Source organism: Misgurnus anguillicaudatus, chromosome 1, assembly GCF_027580225.2.
Source record: "Misgurnus anguillicaudatus chromosome 1, ASM2758022v2, whole genome shotgun sequence".
Taxonomy (NCBI): Eukaryota; Metazoa; Chordata; class Actinopteri; order Cypriniformes; family Cobitidae; genus Misgurnus; species Misgurnus anguillicaudatus.
Window position 1 is genome coordinate 10556332 of NC_073337.2, and position 18013 is coordinate 10574344.

An 18013-nucleotide genomic window follows, 5' to 3' on the forward strand; every position below is an offset into this window, starting at 1 on the left:
TTTTATCTTTATGGTGCGAATGGGTTTTTGATCAGGCGCGCCTGGAGCGCCACATTTTGGGGTCCTGACAGTGAAAACTATCAAGCGCCGTTGTCATTTACCACCTAAACTTATGAATATAAACACAAACACATGAGGTAAGACGAACAATTAATTACCACGCGCAGCTGTGTAGACATCTGTGAGAAATTGTGAGGTCACCGTTCGCGTGATTTCTGTCTGTTTGGGGCACAAAAGTGCCAATATTTGACATACGAGCGGCCTCACAGCAGCTAACGGCTAAAGCTAATTCATAAACACTCAATAAGAAATAGTTAAACAAGTCTTTTAAATTAATCAATTGTTCTTGTAGTGAAACTACAGAACTTAAATTGCCTGTATGTCGAACTAACAGTAAAAAGCAAAGTTCAGGTTGTTTATTTGAACGGATTGTATTAAGTTACTGCAGCCGTTGCGTTTTGTTGTCTTTTTTGTGTTGTTGCTGGTTTGTCTATTTTTGGACTAGAGATACTGTATGAGTATAACATAAGGGCAAACGTGCAGTATATTGTTAGATTAAGAATTTGTGTGTAAGTTCCTGTGTTAGTTTTGAGCGCGTGTGTTTGTACCTGCAGGCGGAACCGGAAGTTCTTGTGTGCTAGTGCTGGTTCTGATCCATGCATTCCAGTTGTTCATTAAACATCAATAATGCAATTTTATTTATTGGTCTGCTGAGATTAAAGATGCACAGTCCTTCTCCTTTACTAGTCTTAAGTGATCTGAACATCACCTGAACACATGACAGTCAGGTGTGTTACAAAAATCACTGAACCCATTTGCAGTGTGGATGTATAGTTTCAGTATGAATGTTGTAACGTCAACACTGGCCAAAATTTGTAGCATAAAGGGGTATAAATGTACAAATAAGAGGGCCTGGCGGTGAAACTATGCCTCCTAATTTTCCAACTCATACTGTGCCCTTAAACTTAAAGTATGCATGTTTTTGTTACGGAAAAGTGCATAGAGAATGACAATAATTGGTTAATAAATGGTTAAGAATAACAGTATCTTAAAATGTTGTTTAATGATATGCAGTTCCGAAGATAATCAAATAATTTAAATGTACATGTATGCATTGGGAAACTCTTTTATTCAGTCTATTATTTGTTTCTTAGGAATCAAACCTTATTGCATACTGTCGTTTCCCATGCTGTACTTGTATTTTAAATCAGTTACAGTATGTAGTGTACTTTCAGCAGTACAGTAGTATTACAATCAAAACAAAGCCTTTGATATTTAGTTTATAATCATTATTTGATCAATTTATCTTGTTTTACAGGTGCCGTTATGCCTGAACGTAAGAAATCTGTAAACATGGATGAAAAAGAGCCGAGCAACAAGGACAGGGATGCGGAGAGACAGGCTGGCACATCCCGCGAGAAGAGTAAAGACGAGAGCAAAATGAGCGGAAAGAAAGACGGAGGAAAGACGGCGGAAGAGAAGAAGAGACGAGCGGAGGAGGAGAGGAAAAGGAAGGAGGAAAAGGAGAGGAAGAAGAAAGAGGAGGAGAAGCAGAAAGCTGAGGAGGAACAGAGAAAGAAAGAGGAGGATGAAAAGAGACAGCAGGAGGAGGAGGAGAAAAGGCTGCTGGAAGAAGAAGCTAAACGACAGAAAGAGGAGCAGGCTGCTCAACTCAAGTAAGAGCTCTAGGGTGAAAGGTTACCATCATGAAGAGATTTCGGGCAATATTTTAAATGTCATTCTAGTTTTATTTAGGGCTGGGCAATTTAGGAATGCAGCGATTAACCCGTTTACTATATGGCTAGGTACTATACTCTCATTCTGGCGTAATAATCAATGGCTTTGCTGCTGTAACATGGCTGCAGGAGGCGCAATGATATTACGCAGCAGCCGAAATAGTACCCTTAGTAACTTTCGTTAGCACATACTGCTTTATCTTTACTAGACAGCAAAGTTTGATTCATTTGTGTCTGTGTGTATTCAGGGAGAAGGAGGAGGCTGAACAGCTCCACCAGGAGGCGTGGGAACGGCACCATAGCAGGAAGGACCTCCGTGGAAAGAACCAACACGCACAAGAGACGCGTCCAGAGGAGGCTTTCTTCAGCCGTCTAGACTCCAGTCTGAAAAAGAACACAGCGTTTGTCAAGAAGCTCCGCACGCTCACAGAGCAGCAGCGCGCCTCCCTCTCGCAAGACTTCAACTCTCTCAACCTTAGCAAGTACATCGGTGAGGCCGTGAGCTCCATGGTAGAGGCCAAGCTGAAAATCTCCGACGTGGGATGCGCCGTGCACCTCTGCTCCCTGTTCCACCAACGCTATGCGGAGTTTGCTCCGCTGCTGCTGGCTGCGTGGAAGAGGAACTTCGAGGCCAGAAAAGAGGAGAAGACGCCCAACGTGAGCAAGCTGCGGACTGACCTGCGCTTCATCGCCGAGCTCACCGTCGTGGGGCTGTTCACGGATAAGGAGGGTCTCTCGCTCATCTACGAGCAGTTGAAAAACATCATCGGTGTCGACCGAGAGACGCACACCCACGTGTCCGTCATCATCAGCTTCTGCAAGCACTGCGGAGATGACGTCGCCGGCCTGGTGCCCCGGAAGGTCAAAAACGCTTCGGAGAAGTTCGGCTTGTCTTTCCCGCCCAGTCAGATCATCAGTGCAGAGAAACAACAGCCGTTCCAGAACCTGCTGAGGGAATATTTCACCTCGCTCACCAAACACCTGAAGAAAGACCACAGAGAATTACAAAACATCGAGAGACAGAACAGGTCAGTCCAGGTTACTCTAGCGGTGTAACTGATGCTGATATCTCAGACTCAAAGTATCTTGTTGGCTTGACAAAACCTGTCCTGAAAGCCTTGACATTTAAATGGACGATTAAGAAAGATTAGGGGTACTGTACGCTTACTTTCTCTCTGTGTTTCTCTGTAGGCGTATTCTGCACTCCAAAGGAGAGCTCAGTGAAGACCGACACAAGCAGTATGAGGAGTTCGCCACCTCCTATCAGAAGCTTTTGGCAAACACGCAGACTCTGGCTGATCTACTGGATGAGAATATGCCTGAACTTCCTCAAGATAAAACTGTCCAGGAAGGTCCGATATCTCTGTCTATTTTTCTTTACTCTACAGAGAAATCTTTCTGCTTAAATATTTATGTTTGACGTGATGTTTTGTGTGTGCTGTATGTGACAGACCACGGTCCAGGCATTGATATCTTCACTCCAGGAAAGCCAGGGGAGTATGACCTGGAGGGCGGGATTTGGGAGGACGAGGATGCTCGTAACTTCTACGAGAATCTGGTGGATCTGAAAGCGTTTGTTCCTGCCATCCTTTTCAAAGACAATGAGAAGAGCAGTCAGATCATCAAAGGTACTGAACAAACCTACCTGAAATAAAAGAAAGGGTAATGCATTATAGGATGCATTATTTCATGCATGTATACTGCAGTTTTTGGCAAAAGTAGCAATAAATCCACTTATTGTATACATTTAGGAAACATTAGAGGTTGTGACTGTAAAGAAATAGACTGTAAAAAAGATGGACGACGCAACCTCGGCTTCCTCCATTGTTATGAATTAAAGCCAAAAATGTCCGCCCATGGGCGCCGCCATGTTACGTAAAAAAGTTAGTTTGGAGCCAAGGCATGCCAAGAAGGAATCGTCCGTGGAGCCAGAGGTGGAGCCGCGGTTTCAAACTTGCGCCCAAACGCTTGGGCGACCAATTCAACCACGCCAATCATAACGACACGCCCCATTTCTATAGCATCAAATTTCAAGCTAAAATGAAACTTATCACAAAAATGAACACTTGAACATATATCAGCTTGATAACAACTACTTGAAAGGACCAAAACCACCAAGTGTAAATCATTTTATATTTAGAGCAGAGTCCCATTCGTTTGAATGGAGAGGGTGGGGTTTATGACTTGTACTGCAGCCAGCACCAGGGGGCGATCAAAGAGCAAGCGGCTTCACTTTTCAAGACTTCTGAGGCACACCCGGGTAGTGACATTAACTCTTTCCCCGTCTTTGACGAGTTATTCTGTCAATTAAGAGAAAACATTTGCATAAAAAAACTAATTTATAAAAAACCTGTAGCAAAATATTATTTACCAATTTTAAACTCTGTGTATGTTTTAATAATCGTTCTGAATCTGATCACTCACAAAATTCCTTCACAAAAATGCAATTATTTAAGCTTTTTGTTAAAAAATATATTTTTTAAGAAAAATACCCATATTTAAGAGTTTATAAGCAGAAAAAAATATAGATAGGATGAAAAGTTTTTTTTCCATTTTGTTTGTTTGTTTGTTTATTGTTTGTTTGAAAGCAGAAGGTCTGTTCTTTCATTGGATATATTTGTATGTTTATATATTTTTTGAAGAAAACTTTCTTGGAAGGCATTTTGTGAAACTTTTGTCCAGGGGCGGAGTGGGACCAAAAAATCTACCGGGAAATTTCGTATACCACCGGCCCTCCGTGGTAAAAAAAATGTCTCGTAGCCTATTTGTAGTAAAACTAGGGTAATACAAATCGTAATCAATTTGCACAAAAAAAAACATTTTCATAATATTAATAAAATCATTAAATCATGGCTAATTTTCCTAAATGAGTAACTATACAAAATTATACCTGTTTGAAAGACGGAGTTGCGCACCTGTCAATCAGCTATTACATAACAGAGCAAGGCCAGAGATGAATGTGCTCATAAACGGAGTAATATGGAATAATTTGTGCATCTTTGAATAACTGTAAGAATATTTCCTTTAAATATAATTTTTGTCATATAAAGTTTTGAGAGATAATAATGTTTTTTCCACGGTTATTGCTTATTTATTTTAACATGTTTGGCGCATTACCTCAGAGATTATTTCAGTAATATTGCTTTTTTCCTGCTAATAATAATACAATTTACATGCCAATCCTGCTTCCTTGTCTTTTTATTAATTTCATTATGCTGTAATGTTAATTTATATGTGGATATTTAATGGCATATGAGACGAGACGTTCATTGCCGTTATATTATCTCGTCTAATATTCAAATCATATCCGGAATAATGTGTGCATCTAGAATACAGATTCATTTGAAAATATTTTTTGTCAAAGTTTTGAGAAATAATAATGTTGTGAGGATATTTATATATTTCAGTTGAATACTCTCATCTATTAATATGGAAATCTAATAGTAGGAAATATAAAATGTGATACTGCAAAGTTACCCTTCTAAATTTTATTTATTATATATAGCCATATGGATATAAACCTTTGCAAATGTGCTGATTTTATCCATTCATGTACTGACCACCAGGCTAGAGATTTTAAACATCCTTAATCCACACTTTCTATCAAATAGTCTCCGCTTGATGGATCAATCCAACCGCGGATGTACTGAAATAAACAAGCATTCAGCGACGCGGCTTTTCACATCAAAGGCCGAGAGGCTATGCAATTTGGAGAGGGGCCGTTCAATAATCCTAAAAAAAATCCTAAACATGGTTGGACCTGCCGAACAGGTTGAGCACTTTTATATAGCCTACGGTGTTGAGGAAAGAGGCTGCACAGTTTGACCAGAGGGAAGCGGCCGCACATCAGGCCGCCAGACAGGGTTACTATATGACTTGCAATGTATCAGAGCGGCCCTCGCAGCCTCAAAACACTACCGGCCCACCGGGAAATGTCCCGACTCTCCCAATGGCCACTCCGCTACTGCTTTTGTGAAAATAGGGCTGTCACGGTAACCGCATTACCGCCTGACCGCGCTACTGACAAGCCCAACCGCATGGAAAAAAAGCAACCGCAACAACCGCGCCTTTTCACGTTAAATTCACGAAACTATATGCAGCCTTGTTTTTCACGTCATGCAGTACATGTATAATAAAGGCCAAATAGATTGTCAAGAGTTAAGAGAGTAGGCCAATTTGTTTTTCGTAAATTTCAATTAAAAATGTAATGGCGCTTTTCCATTGCATAGTACCCCACGGTTTAGTTTAGTTTGGGTCGGGTCACCTCACTTTGGCATAGTTAGCTTTTCCATCGAGTTTACTATCACTTCGCAGTGAGAGGGATTTTAGGCGTGTCGTTATATTTGCGCTGCCCACAGATGTGACATCATACAAGTGAGAGGAGAGCGTTGTTGTACATTCCCATACATTTATTTATTTCTCAGTCCGCCACAAAATTAAAATTCTGGCCACCAGAAATAGATGTTTGCACATCGCGTTTATCACTACCTCTGTATCACATGACAGTTTCAAACACCCGCGGCGTCAGCCGACGGCGCTCCGCTGAGCCTCACTGAAGTTGCATATAATGCTGACGTGCTAGTCGCGATTGTTCCGCCACAAACTGCAAGCCTGGAAAAAACTGTTATGGTGTCCCTGATTCTCAACATGTGGATGTTTTTCGTCGCTAAAAGGGTGTTAGGGAACTTATAGCAGAGCACAGATGACAACATGTTTGCTCGAGACAGCGCAAGCTAACCTAGCACAGGTAAAGCTAGCGATGACGCTGTTAGTGACGTTTCTTTCAGCCCAATCAGTGATCTACAGTGTTTTCGCGTCACGTTTGGTATCAGCTCGGGTCGCTTGGAACCCCAACCAAGGTGGTACGAAAAAAAGTATCGGGTACCACGTACTGCACCTAATGGAAAAGCTCCCAAAAGTGGGCTGACCCGACCCAGACTGAACCGGGCCGTGGGGTACTATGCAATGGAAAAGCGCCATAATACTTCATATTTCGTTAAATCATAGTGAATGTGTGAAAAAGTAAAACTGAGATGACGTCTCCCTCTAGATGCAGTTTTAAAGATTAAAAGTACTTTAATATAACTGATCAACCCAAATAACGCCAAAATATAACTGGTTGCTTACCAGTATTAAAACCTCATAAAAAAGACCTTTATAGGTTTTTTCTTTGTGCATCTGCAGCGTCCGCCCCGTGGATGCAGCCAATATAACGCCGCGGTTGCTTTTGTGAACTGACTGACTGCACACTTGACTTTCACATTTAAATATCCAAGTTCTTCATCAACAGTATCTGCGTGAAACTTTATAAACATTGATGATCATCTGCCGACTCGACTGTTTTATCACATCCTCTATACACGGAGAGTCTGCTTTATTAACGGCTTTTCGCTCCGCGTGAGCTAAACGTTTCCGCTTTTTGCTTTTTTACTCGCATATAATTCTACATATTTTCGACAAAGGAAGACACAGGCTATAATGTAAGTTATTATAGATAGCATTTAAGCTTGTTCTGAAATGATGACAAATCAGTGTGACTGAATATGACCTCTCCAGCTTAATTTAGCCAAAATAATGATACATTCGTTTTCATACTTTATACACGTTATAATATAATTTATCTACTAATATATTATTAAAAATGCCCTTAATTATTATGCATTGCTTTCTGTATTGCATTCGTTTTGTGCATTTACAGGTGCACAAATACTGGCTAATTTTAATTTCTTTAAGACACTGCTGTGTTCTCTATTGGCCGATGCTCTGTTAATTTTGGCTTAACAAGCCTAAATGATGTTCTTGAATTAATTTTTGTTTTCTCAAAAATATATTTAGCTGTAGTATAGCTTGTGTTAATCTTTTTTCATAAGGGGAAATCCATGTAGCCTACACTTATTAGTTGACCTCATTGTTCTGGATTTTAAAAATAATTTTATATTAGTAAATGAAGGCGGTAAAACCGCATACCGCGCTGGTGAGCCACGCAAAATCACAGCAAGGGAAATTCCTTCACCGCGACAGCGCTATGTGAAAATCACAAAAAAATTCTGGCTACAACTTTTAAAAAAATGTCTGGCAGGGAATGAGTTAAGAATCAAATCTGACACATAGCAGGTCTTTGTATCATTTATACATCCTTCAAGTTTCGTAGATTAAAACCTCTCCTTTTCAATAGCAAAAGCATTTCTGTAATGGTTCTCTGAAAAAAAAATGGCTGGATTAGTGACATACATAAATAGATTAAAGGTGCAGTGTGTAAATTTTAGCGGCATCTAGTGGTGAGGTTGCGAATTGCAACCAGCGGCTCAGTCCACTGCTCACCTCTTGCTTTTGAAACACATAGAGAAGCTACGGTAGCTGCCACCAGACAAACATGTAATCGTGGGAGACAACTTAGTAAAGAAGTTTGTCTTTTAGTGGCTTCTGTAGAAACATGGCTGCACAAAATGGCGGCTTTCATGTAAGGGGACCCGCAGTGTATGTAGATAAAAACGTCTCATTCTAAGGCAATAAACACATAACAGTTCATTATGAAAGGTCTTTATTCACCCCTGATTAATTAGTTTAGCATATTCTGTCAAAAGAGAGATCCTTCTAAAAATTACACACTGCACCTTTAAGTTTCAGGCAAAAAAGACACAGCACATTGTTGTATCGTTTGGCTCTGCCCAAAACACATGTAACAGTCCCTATAAAAATGTGGGTATGTTTTTGTTGCAGAGGAGCGTGAGGGGAACAGTACAGAGGAGTTGGAGATGGAGCTGGAGGCTCTGGACATCACCGATGACCCTTTGGATCTGGACGTAGCTGATGAGACTGAGAGTGAAGAACTGGCAAAAAAAATACTGGATGAACAAGGTATAGACAACACACACTAGGCAACCAATATATAAAACAACACACACACACCACTCAACCTGCATCTCAAAGGTGTGTAGCTGTGTGTTGTGTCTCCTTTAGGACAGGCTTTAGTTAATAGAGAGCAAAGCATTTTCCAAAAGTCCATCTCAGAAATGTTTTTCTCTTGACAACAGTCAAGATATTGTGTGAGATCATAAGATGTGAGGACTTTCTGTGTTATGTTTATTCAGAACAAGAGGATGAGGAGGCCAGCACCGGCTCTCATCTCAAACTCATTGTGGATGCCTTCATCCAGCAGCTGCCAAACTGCATCAACCGAGACTTAATTGATAAGGTGAGTAGTTACACACAAAACACTGTTCATAGCCCTAATCCTTTGCTTTGAGTATTAAAACGCACACATACACCAACAATACTAACATTTTGAGAACAGAAAGTGCACTGTGATTCCCTGTATAAACCATGTGTGCGCTCTCTCAGGCCGCGATGGACTTCTGTATGAATATGAACACAAAATCGAATCGCAGAAAGTTGGTTCGGGCTCTCTTCACTGTGCCTAGGCAAAGGTGTGTTTATTTCCCTGCTATCTGTTGGTCTCGTGGCCACTAGGTGGTGCTGCAGTTCTGTTTAAGATCTTATTTTGTTTGTGTTCAGGCTGGATCTTTTGCCGTTTTACTCTCGCCTGGTGGCCACTCTGCACCCGTGTATGTCTGATGTGGCAGAAGATCTCTGCTCGATGCTCAAGGGAGATTTCCGCTTCCATGTGAGTAACATGAAAATAACCAAATTAATTTGTGTTAAAGGGGACATATCATGAAAATCAGACTTTTTCCATGTTTAAGTGCTATAATTGGGTCCCCAGTGCTTCTATCCATCTATAAAATGTGAAAAAGATCAACCCAGTAACTTAGTTTTAGTAAAGCATTCTCTGCAAGCATGTGGAAACGTAGGTCATTGAAATTTGACTCCCTTTGTGATGTCAGCAGGGGATAGTGCCCCTTAATCTGCACTATTCAACCACAGCACTCCCATTTAGTGGTGAGATCAGCTCATTTGCATTTTAAAGGACACACCTCCAAAAAAAACAGCAAATTTTTGCTAACACCTACAATTTTAACATAATTATATAAATTATCTATATGGTATTTTGTGCTAAAACTTCACATACTCTGGGATCAGCAAAGATTTGTTTGACATCTTTAAAAAGTCTTAATCAAATGTACCCTTTAAGCGAGTGGTCCTGTGTGTGTCTCATAGATCAGAAAGAAGGACCAAATTAACATCGAGACCAAGAATAAGACGGTGAGGTTTATCGGGGAACTGGCCAAATTCAAGATGTTTTCCAAAACCGACACACTGCACTGTCTCAAGGTGAGAACAACACCAGCACGCACAGATGTTTACAGACAGCACATACAGATCTTAATTCAGATGTTTCTCTAACGCACTGTCTCAAGATGTTGCTGTCTGATTTCTCTCATCATCATATCGAGATGGCCTGCACACTGCTGGAGACGTGTGGACGATTTCTCTTCCGCTCACCAGACTCTCACCTGCGCACCAGCGTTTTACTGGTTCGTCCTCTCAAACACACACACACACATACGCACACATGCATGCATTCAAATCTGACACAGCATTTACAATGACCCTACTGCGTTTTTAGGATCAAATGATGCGTAAGAAACAGGCTCAGCATCTGGACGTGCGTTACATCACGATGGTCGAGAACGCGTATTACTACTGTAACCCTCCGCCAATGGAGAAGACGGTCCGCAGGAAGAGACCGCCGCTGCAGGAGTACATCCGCAAACTCCTCTATAAAGATTTGTCAAAGGTCACCACTGAAAAAGTAAGTCACTCCCCACCCTCAAAACCTGTTTTCATAGCACACTTCAAAAAATAATACGTTAAGATGTTCATACAGTACATACTTGTTTACATACAAGGAAAATGATGCTCAGACCGAATCGTTTGGGTGTGAATAATTGTTTATTTCACTCATTATAAAATAAACACACATTATAATGTTTGTTTCTGTGTGTGCAGGTGTTAAGACAGATGAGGAAGTTACCGTGGAATGACTCTGACAGTAAAAGTTATCTGATATGCTGTATGGTCAACATTTGGAACGTCAAATATAACAGCATCCACTGCGTGGCCAATCTGCTGGCTGGATTAGTGGCCTATCAGGAGGACGTGGGCATTCACGTGGTGGACGGCATGCTGGAGGACATCCGCCTCGGGATGGAGGTGTGTGTGTGCCCATATACAAAGTCTACTGTTGAGGAGCTACTGCATTGTTTATTTATACAGTACATTACATCATTAAAGGAGGAACATTTCATTGTTTCTGTTTGTTATTGGACACGTTATATAAAAAGTACACACATAGAACGATGATGCGTTTGAGGAACTAACTTTGAAATGTAAAAGAATGTGATACTGGCAACGTCAAGGTCATTGGTTCAGTCCCCAAAAAGGTGTAAATCTTTTTCCATGATCTGATTCCTAATGTCGATTCATTTTTTAGGTAAACCAGCCCAAGTTTAACCAGCGGCGAATCAGCAGCGCTAAGTTTCTGGGCGAGCTGTACAACTATCGCATGGTGGAATCTGCCGTCATCTTCCGAACTCTCTTCTCCTTCATCTCGTTCGGCGTGAACGCCGACGGTTCCCCGAGTATTCTCGATCCCCCCGAGCATCTGTTCCGTATACGTCTGGTCTGCACCCTCCTGGACACCTGCGGTCAGTACTTTGACCGTGGATCCAGCAAGAAGAAGCTTGACTGCTTCCTTATCTACTTCCAGGTTAGCCCCTTAATTTGAACCGGCGAATATAAATTTAGGTGTGATGTTTCAGGACTCTCACTCTCTCTCCCTCTGTATGTAGAGGTACGTCTGGTGGAAGAAAAGTTTAGACGTGTGGACTAAAGACCAGCCGTTCCCCATCGATATCGAGTACATGATCACCGACACACTGGAGCTACTGCGACCCAAAATGAAGCTGTGCTCGTCTCTGGATGAAGCTTGTGGTCAGGTCACACAGCTGGAGAGAGAGTTCCTCATTAAACTGGGTAAAGACAAAAGTGTGGGTGTGTGTTTGTGGCTTTACCGGTTGATCTGCTCCTGTTTCTAACTTCCTGTCTGGCAGCATTCCCCACACTGCTTCAGTGATTCTCTCTTCACACCCGCATGCCTGACGTGTTCAGAGATAGAGCAGCATTCCTTCAGGAGGTGGAATACTGTCAGATAGAATTGATTTTCTGGAATGCTGTGTGTGTGTGTGTGTGTGGCCTGTCTGGTTTTAAACTAACTTTCCAGGTAAATCTTTAACACTGGTTTATTTTTATCTCTTGGAGAAACCGGATGCTGTTTGGTCAGTAGCCACATTCCTGTGTTTGTTTGTTCAGGTCTGGAAAAGGACGGCCGCTCCTCCAGCATGATGGGTGAGAACGAGGCTCTGGATGAAGAGGACGATGATGATGAAGATGAGGGGGGTGCAGAGACAGAGGAACAGTCTGGAAACGAGAGCGAGATGAACGACCCTGAGGAAGAGGTGACAGCTGTTAACCCCACCCCTTGTCTTAGAGCACTGTGGTTCTGCTATCAGGGTGTACTTGGGTGATTCTCACGAAAACTTGGTTTTAAAAATGTCAAGCATGAAAATGTAAAAATTGCTTAAATTTACTTTTTTTCCCACCAGACATTGAAAAACAAAGTCTGGAGTAAATGGGAACATTAATTTAAAAACTTTTACTTATCATTTAACACTTTTTGTAACATAATTAAAAAAATTAGTCCTAAAAAATCTCATTACCGCAACAGTCAAAAAACATCAACACTGACATATTTTCAAAATAACATGACAAACTTGAAAGAACATAATTTGGAGATTCTGCACATGCATTTAAAATCAAAGTATTATGCTTCTATTAATTAAATTAACATTTAATAAGCATTTGTTGCGGTAATGATAATCAAAATGTCGTGTAAGCATTCTGACAAGACAATATTTCAAATTAACTGTAAAAAAAATGATCTTACCTGGTAGCCATCTTGAAGTAACTGGTCCATGTGCTTGGTCACTCAAAATCAAACTTTATTAAAATTCTGTATGTGTGCTTAAACTGTTCTCAAAAAGTGTTGCGGAGGATGAGAACATCAGGCATGGACACATCATTTTCCTAATTTTTCTTCATTATTATTATACATGTATATTCAGTAGATATTTTTTCTGTCATCTAAAGTAGTCTAGCAAAACATCCATTTATTTTTTTTCTTAATATTTTTGTGTTAATTTGTTTTAATTACAACATAACGCATGTTCAAACACAGCCGGACACATTGCGGTAATGAGAATTTCAGCAGAAAATGAGATAAAATTTACAATTATAAATTCTTATGTTGAAATCACACATTTTGCAAGGTAGAACACAGTATTGTGTTAATTCTGATGCTTTTTAATGTTACTATATTACACATTTTAAAGCTGAAATCATTAGTGCCGCAGCAGGGTTACGCGAATGTCCGCGCTGCACACGCGACAGATCAACTAAGCAATATGATGGCATGTGAGAGGGCTTTGTGTCATCGCGTACCAAACGACTCTGAAAAAAAAACATAGACTTCACATTAAGACTAATGACGAAAGCACGCCCAGGCTCGGATCGATAAAAGTACAGTGTGATGCGTACATCTGGGGGAGTAGGGAGGGGGACAATCGCGCTGGGGCATGGTTTGGTTTGGATAATAAGAGTGCACCCTCAGATCCTGACATCATTTTTCTGAACAATTATTATCTTTGTGGTTATTAATAATGTGGGTGTTGTAATGCTACAAGACTTGTTTCCAAGACTTTAGTGACACATAAAGCATTACAACACCCACTTTATTAATAACCACAAAGTCTTACAAAAACAGACTTACACGTGTTATATTACGTAGTTTATAGTGTGTAATGTAACATTGAGTTTATATATAACGGAAAGAATGTGAAATTGTGACATTATTCACCTTGAAGTTCACCTCATTTAATAGTTGGTAACAAATGATAATGACTAATCGCTGTTCTTTTTTACATCTGAAGGAGGGCTCGGAGAATGAAGAAGAGGAACATGAGGAGGAAGAGGAGAACACTGACTATCTGACAGACTCCAACAAAGAGAATGAGACAGACGAGGAGAACAATGTGAGTCATACTGGAGCTCAGAGAGGTTTCTGTCATCTGTTCTTTCAGCTAACACTGCTCTTATTGGACAGGAGGTGACAATCCGCGGTGGCGGGCTCAAACACGTGGCGTGTGCAGAGGATGAAGATTTTATCCAGGCGCTGGACAAGATGATGCTGGAAAACTTGCAGGTGCACTGAAACACACCAACACCATCACAGAGGATCCAAAGAAATCATTTTTGAGTCTTTTAGGCCTTGTACACTCTAAATGCGGGAGTGAATCCCCTAAATGTTCGTTTCATGTCTGTGCGGAACAAGGCTCACTTCTGAAAATGTGATGATTGACACAGAGATAACCATAGCAATGTTCTGCTATCTGGCGTGCTTATCACTCACAGCTTAAGCAAAATAATTTAACAGCGTTATGTTTTACAATAATCCTCCGTCTTGGTGTTGTGCATTGTACGCATTTGTGAGGCTTCTCCACAGAGTGCTGTCTTGCAGTGTTGCCAGATCCTCGTCTTTTTTGTACCCACATACCATTTTGTCTCATACAGCGACCAAGATTTTGGTGTTATTAAAGTGTGAAGGTGCCGGTCCCAATATTTTGATCTTTGAGGTCAAGCATTTGGATTTATTTCAGTTTATTATTAGATTTTTCTTTTTTGCTGTTTTTATCGTGCAAGATCTGGCAACACTAGTCAGCAAACGCTCGTGCCTCTGTCAATTTCTGCACCGCGCATACAGAAGACTTTTTCCCCTTCTAGGCATTTATTTTTTCAGAAGAGAGACCTGTCACGTCCATGATGCATGTTTAAACACTTTATTAAGGGAATAGTCTACTCATTTTCAATGTTGAAGTGTGTTGTTGCCTTGACTGGGAATTGTTGGTGCATCCCTCTGTCATCTGTGTGCGTGCACGTAAGCGCTGGAGCGCGCTGCGACACTTCGATAGCATTTAGCTTAGCCCCATTCATTCAATGGTACCATTTAGAGATAAAGTTAGAAGTGACCAAACACATCAACGTTTTTCCTATTTAAGACGAGTAGTTATACGAGCAAGTTTGGTGGTACAAAATAAAACGTAGTGCTTTTCTAAGCGGATTTAAAAGAGGAACTATATTTTATGGCGTAATAGCACTTTTGGGAGTACTTCGACTCGCCTGAAAAGTCCGCTCCCCTTCTCACTCTCATAATGGGAGAGGGAGGATGTTACTGTGCCGAGTCGAAGTACTCCCAAAAGTGCTATTACGCTACGTTTTATTTTGTACCACCAAACCCGCTCGTACAACTACTCGTCTCAAACAGGAAAAACGTTGATGTGTTTGGTCACTTCTAACTTTATCTCTAAATGGTACCATTGAACGAATGGGGCCAAGCCAAACGCTATCCAAGCGTCGCAGCGCGCACCAGCGCCCACGTGCACGCACACAGAGGGATGTATCAACAATTCTTAGTTAAGGTAATAACATATTTTAATATTGAAAATGAGTAGACTATTCCTTTAACTACTAGTTGTTCAGTCCGGTTATGTACACACTATGCAGAGTTTCTGTAAATACGTTTTTTGCGGGAGTTAATTCGGTTGTAAAATGTCGTTGTCAGTCTCGTAAATTACTGAACTGTACGTGTACGGAACAGAATTAGGCATTAAAAGTTGAACTGACAATCGAATTAATATGCAGTGTGTACGGGACTTTAGTTACTGTCAGTTGACTTTGAGGTCATCTGCATGCTGCTGTACTCATAAAGATTGACCAAATATATATATATCCACATTTAAAACTTCAAAGACTTTCCTGAATAACATTTGTGATTCACAGCTGTGACGTGTGGTGCATCCACTTTTTGTTTTAACAGGAAATACACACTTAGTAATACACCCTCCTGTTCTTATTGTGCATTATTTATCTCTTTGTGTGTTTGTGTGTGTGCAGCAGCGCAGTGGAGAGGCAGTGAAGGTCCATCAGCTGGATGTGGCGATTCCACTGCAGTTAAAAAGTCAGCTGAAGAAAAGCCCCGCCCCCTCTTGTACGGCAGAGGCTGACGCTGACATAAGTGACACCATGCCGTTTGTCATGCTCACACGGAAAGGCAACAAACAGCAGGTATGAATGTGTGTGTGTTAAGGGGGTCGCACACCGGACGCGCAGCTCAGCATCGCGTCTAGGACAACTCGGAGGTAACGTAAACCGGAAGTGCACATCAAATAGCACGAGCTTAGTCAGACAGCATCTACTTCAAAATGCAAAATATACGTTAGCAGTCAATGTTAGCCGTTAATGATTTGGGACAGTCGTAGCTGGGCGCCGCAGACAGACGCCACCTGTCGGGCCCAGTGTGCGTACACTCATAGAAAAAATGTGTTCGATTTTCTTAGAACGGTGCGGCGCTGAGCTGTGCGTCCGGTGTGCGACTCCCCCCTTTAGTGTATTTGTGTGTGTTGGAAGGATTTTGGCTCTGCAGGGTGTGTTCAGGATGTGGCTGTGGGAGTGAAAACTACAGCACACAAACCCTTACGCTGTTTGGCCACCACACACACAACATGTCTTTGTTTCTGTGGTGTGGCTTGGTGACCCAGTTACAAACACAGTTTTCTTGAAAAAACACGTTTGTCTTCATCTTCTTGAAATGAATTATTTATTAGATTCACTCAGACAGAGTCTTCATCTCTCTCTCTCTAGTTTAAGATCCTGAATGTTCCACTATCGTCTCATCTGGCAGCAAATCACTTCAACCAGCAGCAGGCCGAGCAGGAGGAGCGCATGCGTATGAAGAAACTCACGCTGGACATCAATGAGCGTCAGGAACAGGAGGATTATCAGGGTGAGATAGAGACGCTCTGTACTCAATCTTTATTTCTCAATGCTGGCATTGATTCATTAATTGTTTGTTTGATTGATTGATGTGCGTATAGAGATGATGCAGTCTCTCGCTCAGAGGCCAGCGCCCGCCAACACAAACAGAGAGCGTCGACCGCGATACCAGCATCCGAAAGGAGCACCGAACGCCGACCTTATATTCAAGACCGGTGGCAGGTCAGATTTGCAGTCTCACATTTTCTTAGTGACTCATCACGTTTCACGCAATTCAGTTACAGAACATTTAAGGCTTTCTGATCTGAGCACTAATGTGTACTGATGTCTGCAGGAGACGCTGATGATCTCAAAAATGAGCGTTTGACGAAGTCAAAATGAGAGTGAGACACAGAGACAGATAGACAGCGGTGCTTTGGTCCCACCTGCTCTGGGATGGAGATCCACCCATTATGGACACGCCCATCTGACTCCAGCCTCACCACGGCAACCAGAGAGGAGCACCATCAGCTGGAGGAGATGGAGAGAGAGTCCAACACACGTACACACACACATTTATGGACACAGACAATGTAGAAGTGTGTAGAAATGTGAGGAATGTGTGAGATGATGGCTTTGTCTCTTCAGTTTCTGTACACACACACAGACACACACACACACAGATAATGCCAGACTAAGGCGTGAGTGGACTGACACACACACAGTACAGTTTGATGGTTTGATATGGTCCAATGTTAAGCAGGAACTAAACGCAACGCTTTTGTTCTTCAGCTCATCTTTGAGTTGCTTTACTCGCTCGCTTTTATTCTTTCTCTGTAACCTTTCTGAGCCAAACCCTGTCTGAATGTCGAAACCTGCGTGGTTTTGTGTTGCAGTAAAGTGACTTTCTGTGAGCTTGTGTCATTTTTGTGTCCGCTCAGCAGCACATACGGTACAGCGTGCTGTGTACAGGTGAACTCACTAACTAGCGCAGGTGACGTTATTGTAAGAGAGCCGCTCAGAATGCAGTAGAACCGGACAGAGATGTGTCTGTGGGTGGAACCGGTAAGTTCTGTCTCATAGGTTTCACTGTCGGACTCGAGCTATAGAAAATCATGAGATGCGTGTTTGATCCGAAGGCATATGCGTGTTAATTTCTTTAAACATTTGAATGCTTTTAAATATAAAGACTAGTAGATGTAATTTGATTGAGTTTTTGGTTGGGATGTTCTGTCACCTGTGTTTGTTGTGCTTTGAATCTCTTTGTGTCTGCAGTGAGACATGATGATGGCTTGTGGTTTGAAATGGGTTATAAAGTGATTTTGCTTTCTACGCTGACTTTTCACTCAGTTGCCTGAATAAACATCTCTGTCAAAGGTGTGTCAACAATTTTTCTTTTAATGTCATTATGTTTTTCATTGTAGCAATCATTTGCTGCAAATCTTTGTGCT

The 18013-nt window shown here is 41.5% G+C and overlaps 1 protein-coding gene across 2 annotated transcripts; it reads left to right on the top strand.

The window, feature by feature from the left end:
* upf2 (UPF2 regulator of nonsense mediated mRNA decay) lies at positions 1 to 17938 on the top strand. 2 transcript variants are annotated; one of them, XM_055189720.2, is made up of 22 exons: positions 1 to 137; positions 1319 to 1676; positions 1985 to 2764; positions 2928 to 3088; positions 3188 to 3364; positions 8457 to 8594; positions 8828 to 8931; positions 9078 to 9163; positions 9252 to 9360; positions 9855 to 9968; positions 10055 to 10171; positions 10264 to 10449; positions 10647 to 10850; positions 11131 to 11406; positions 11489 to 11672; positions 12009 to 12154; positions 13685 to 13786; positions 13858 to 13956; positions 15705 to 15875; positions 16452 to 16593; positions 16685 to 16805; positions 16918 to 17938. In XM_055189720.2, the coding sequence occupies exons 2-22, from the start codon at positions 1327 to 1329 to the stop codon at positions 16925 to 16927; spliced, it is 3777 nt and encodes a 1258-aa protein (XP_055045695.2). In that variant the 5' UTR covers positions 1 to 137; positions 1319 to 1326; the 3' UTR covers positions 16928 to 17938. The 2 variants fall into 2 exon arrangements, with proteins under 2 accessions (XP_055045695.2, XP_055045693.2); XM_055189718.2 differs by lacking the exon at positions 1 to 137 and adding an exon at positions 766 to 788.
* Positions 17939 to 18013: the final 75 nt, after the last annotated feature.

Bases quoted from the DNA above. Each gene is read 5' to 3' on its own strand.
- upf2 (XM_055189720.2), top strand. From the start codon at position 1,327: ATGCCTGAACGTAAGAAATCTGTAAACATGGATGAAAAAGAGCCGAGC. The intron at 8,595-8,827 runs GTATAGACAACA...ATGTTTATTCAG, and splicing joins AAAAATACTGGATGAACAAG to AACAAGAGGATGAGGAGGCC. The intron at 9,361-9,854 runs GTGAGTAACATG...TGTGTCTCATAG, and splicing joins AGGGAGATTTCCGCTTCCAT to ATCAGAAAGAAGGACCAAAT.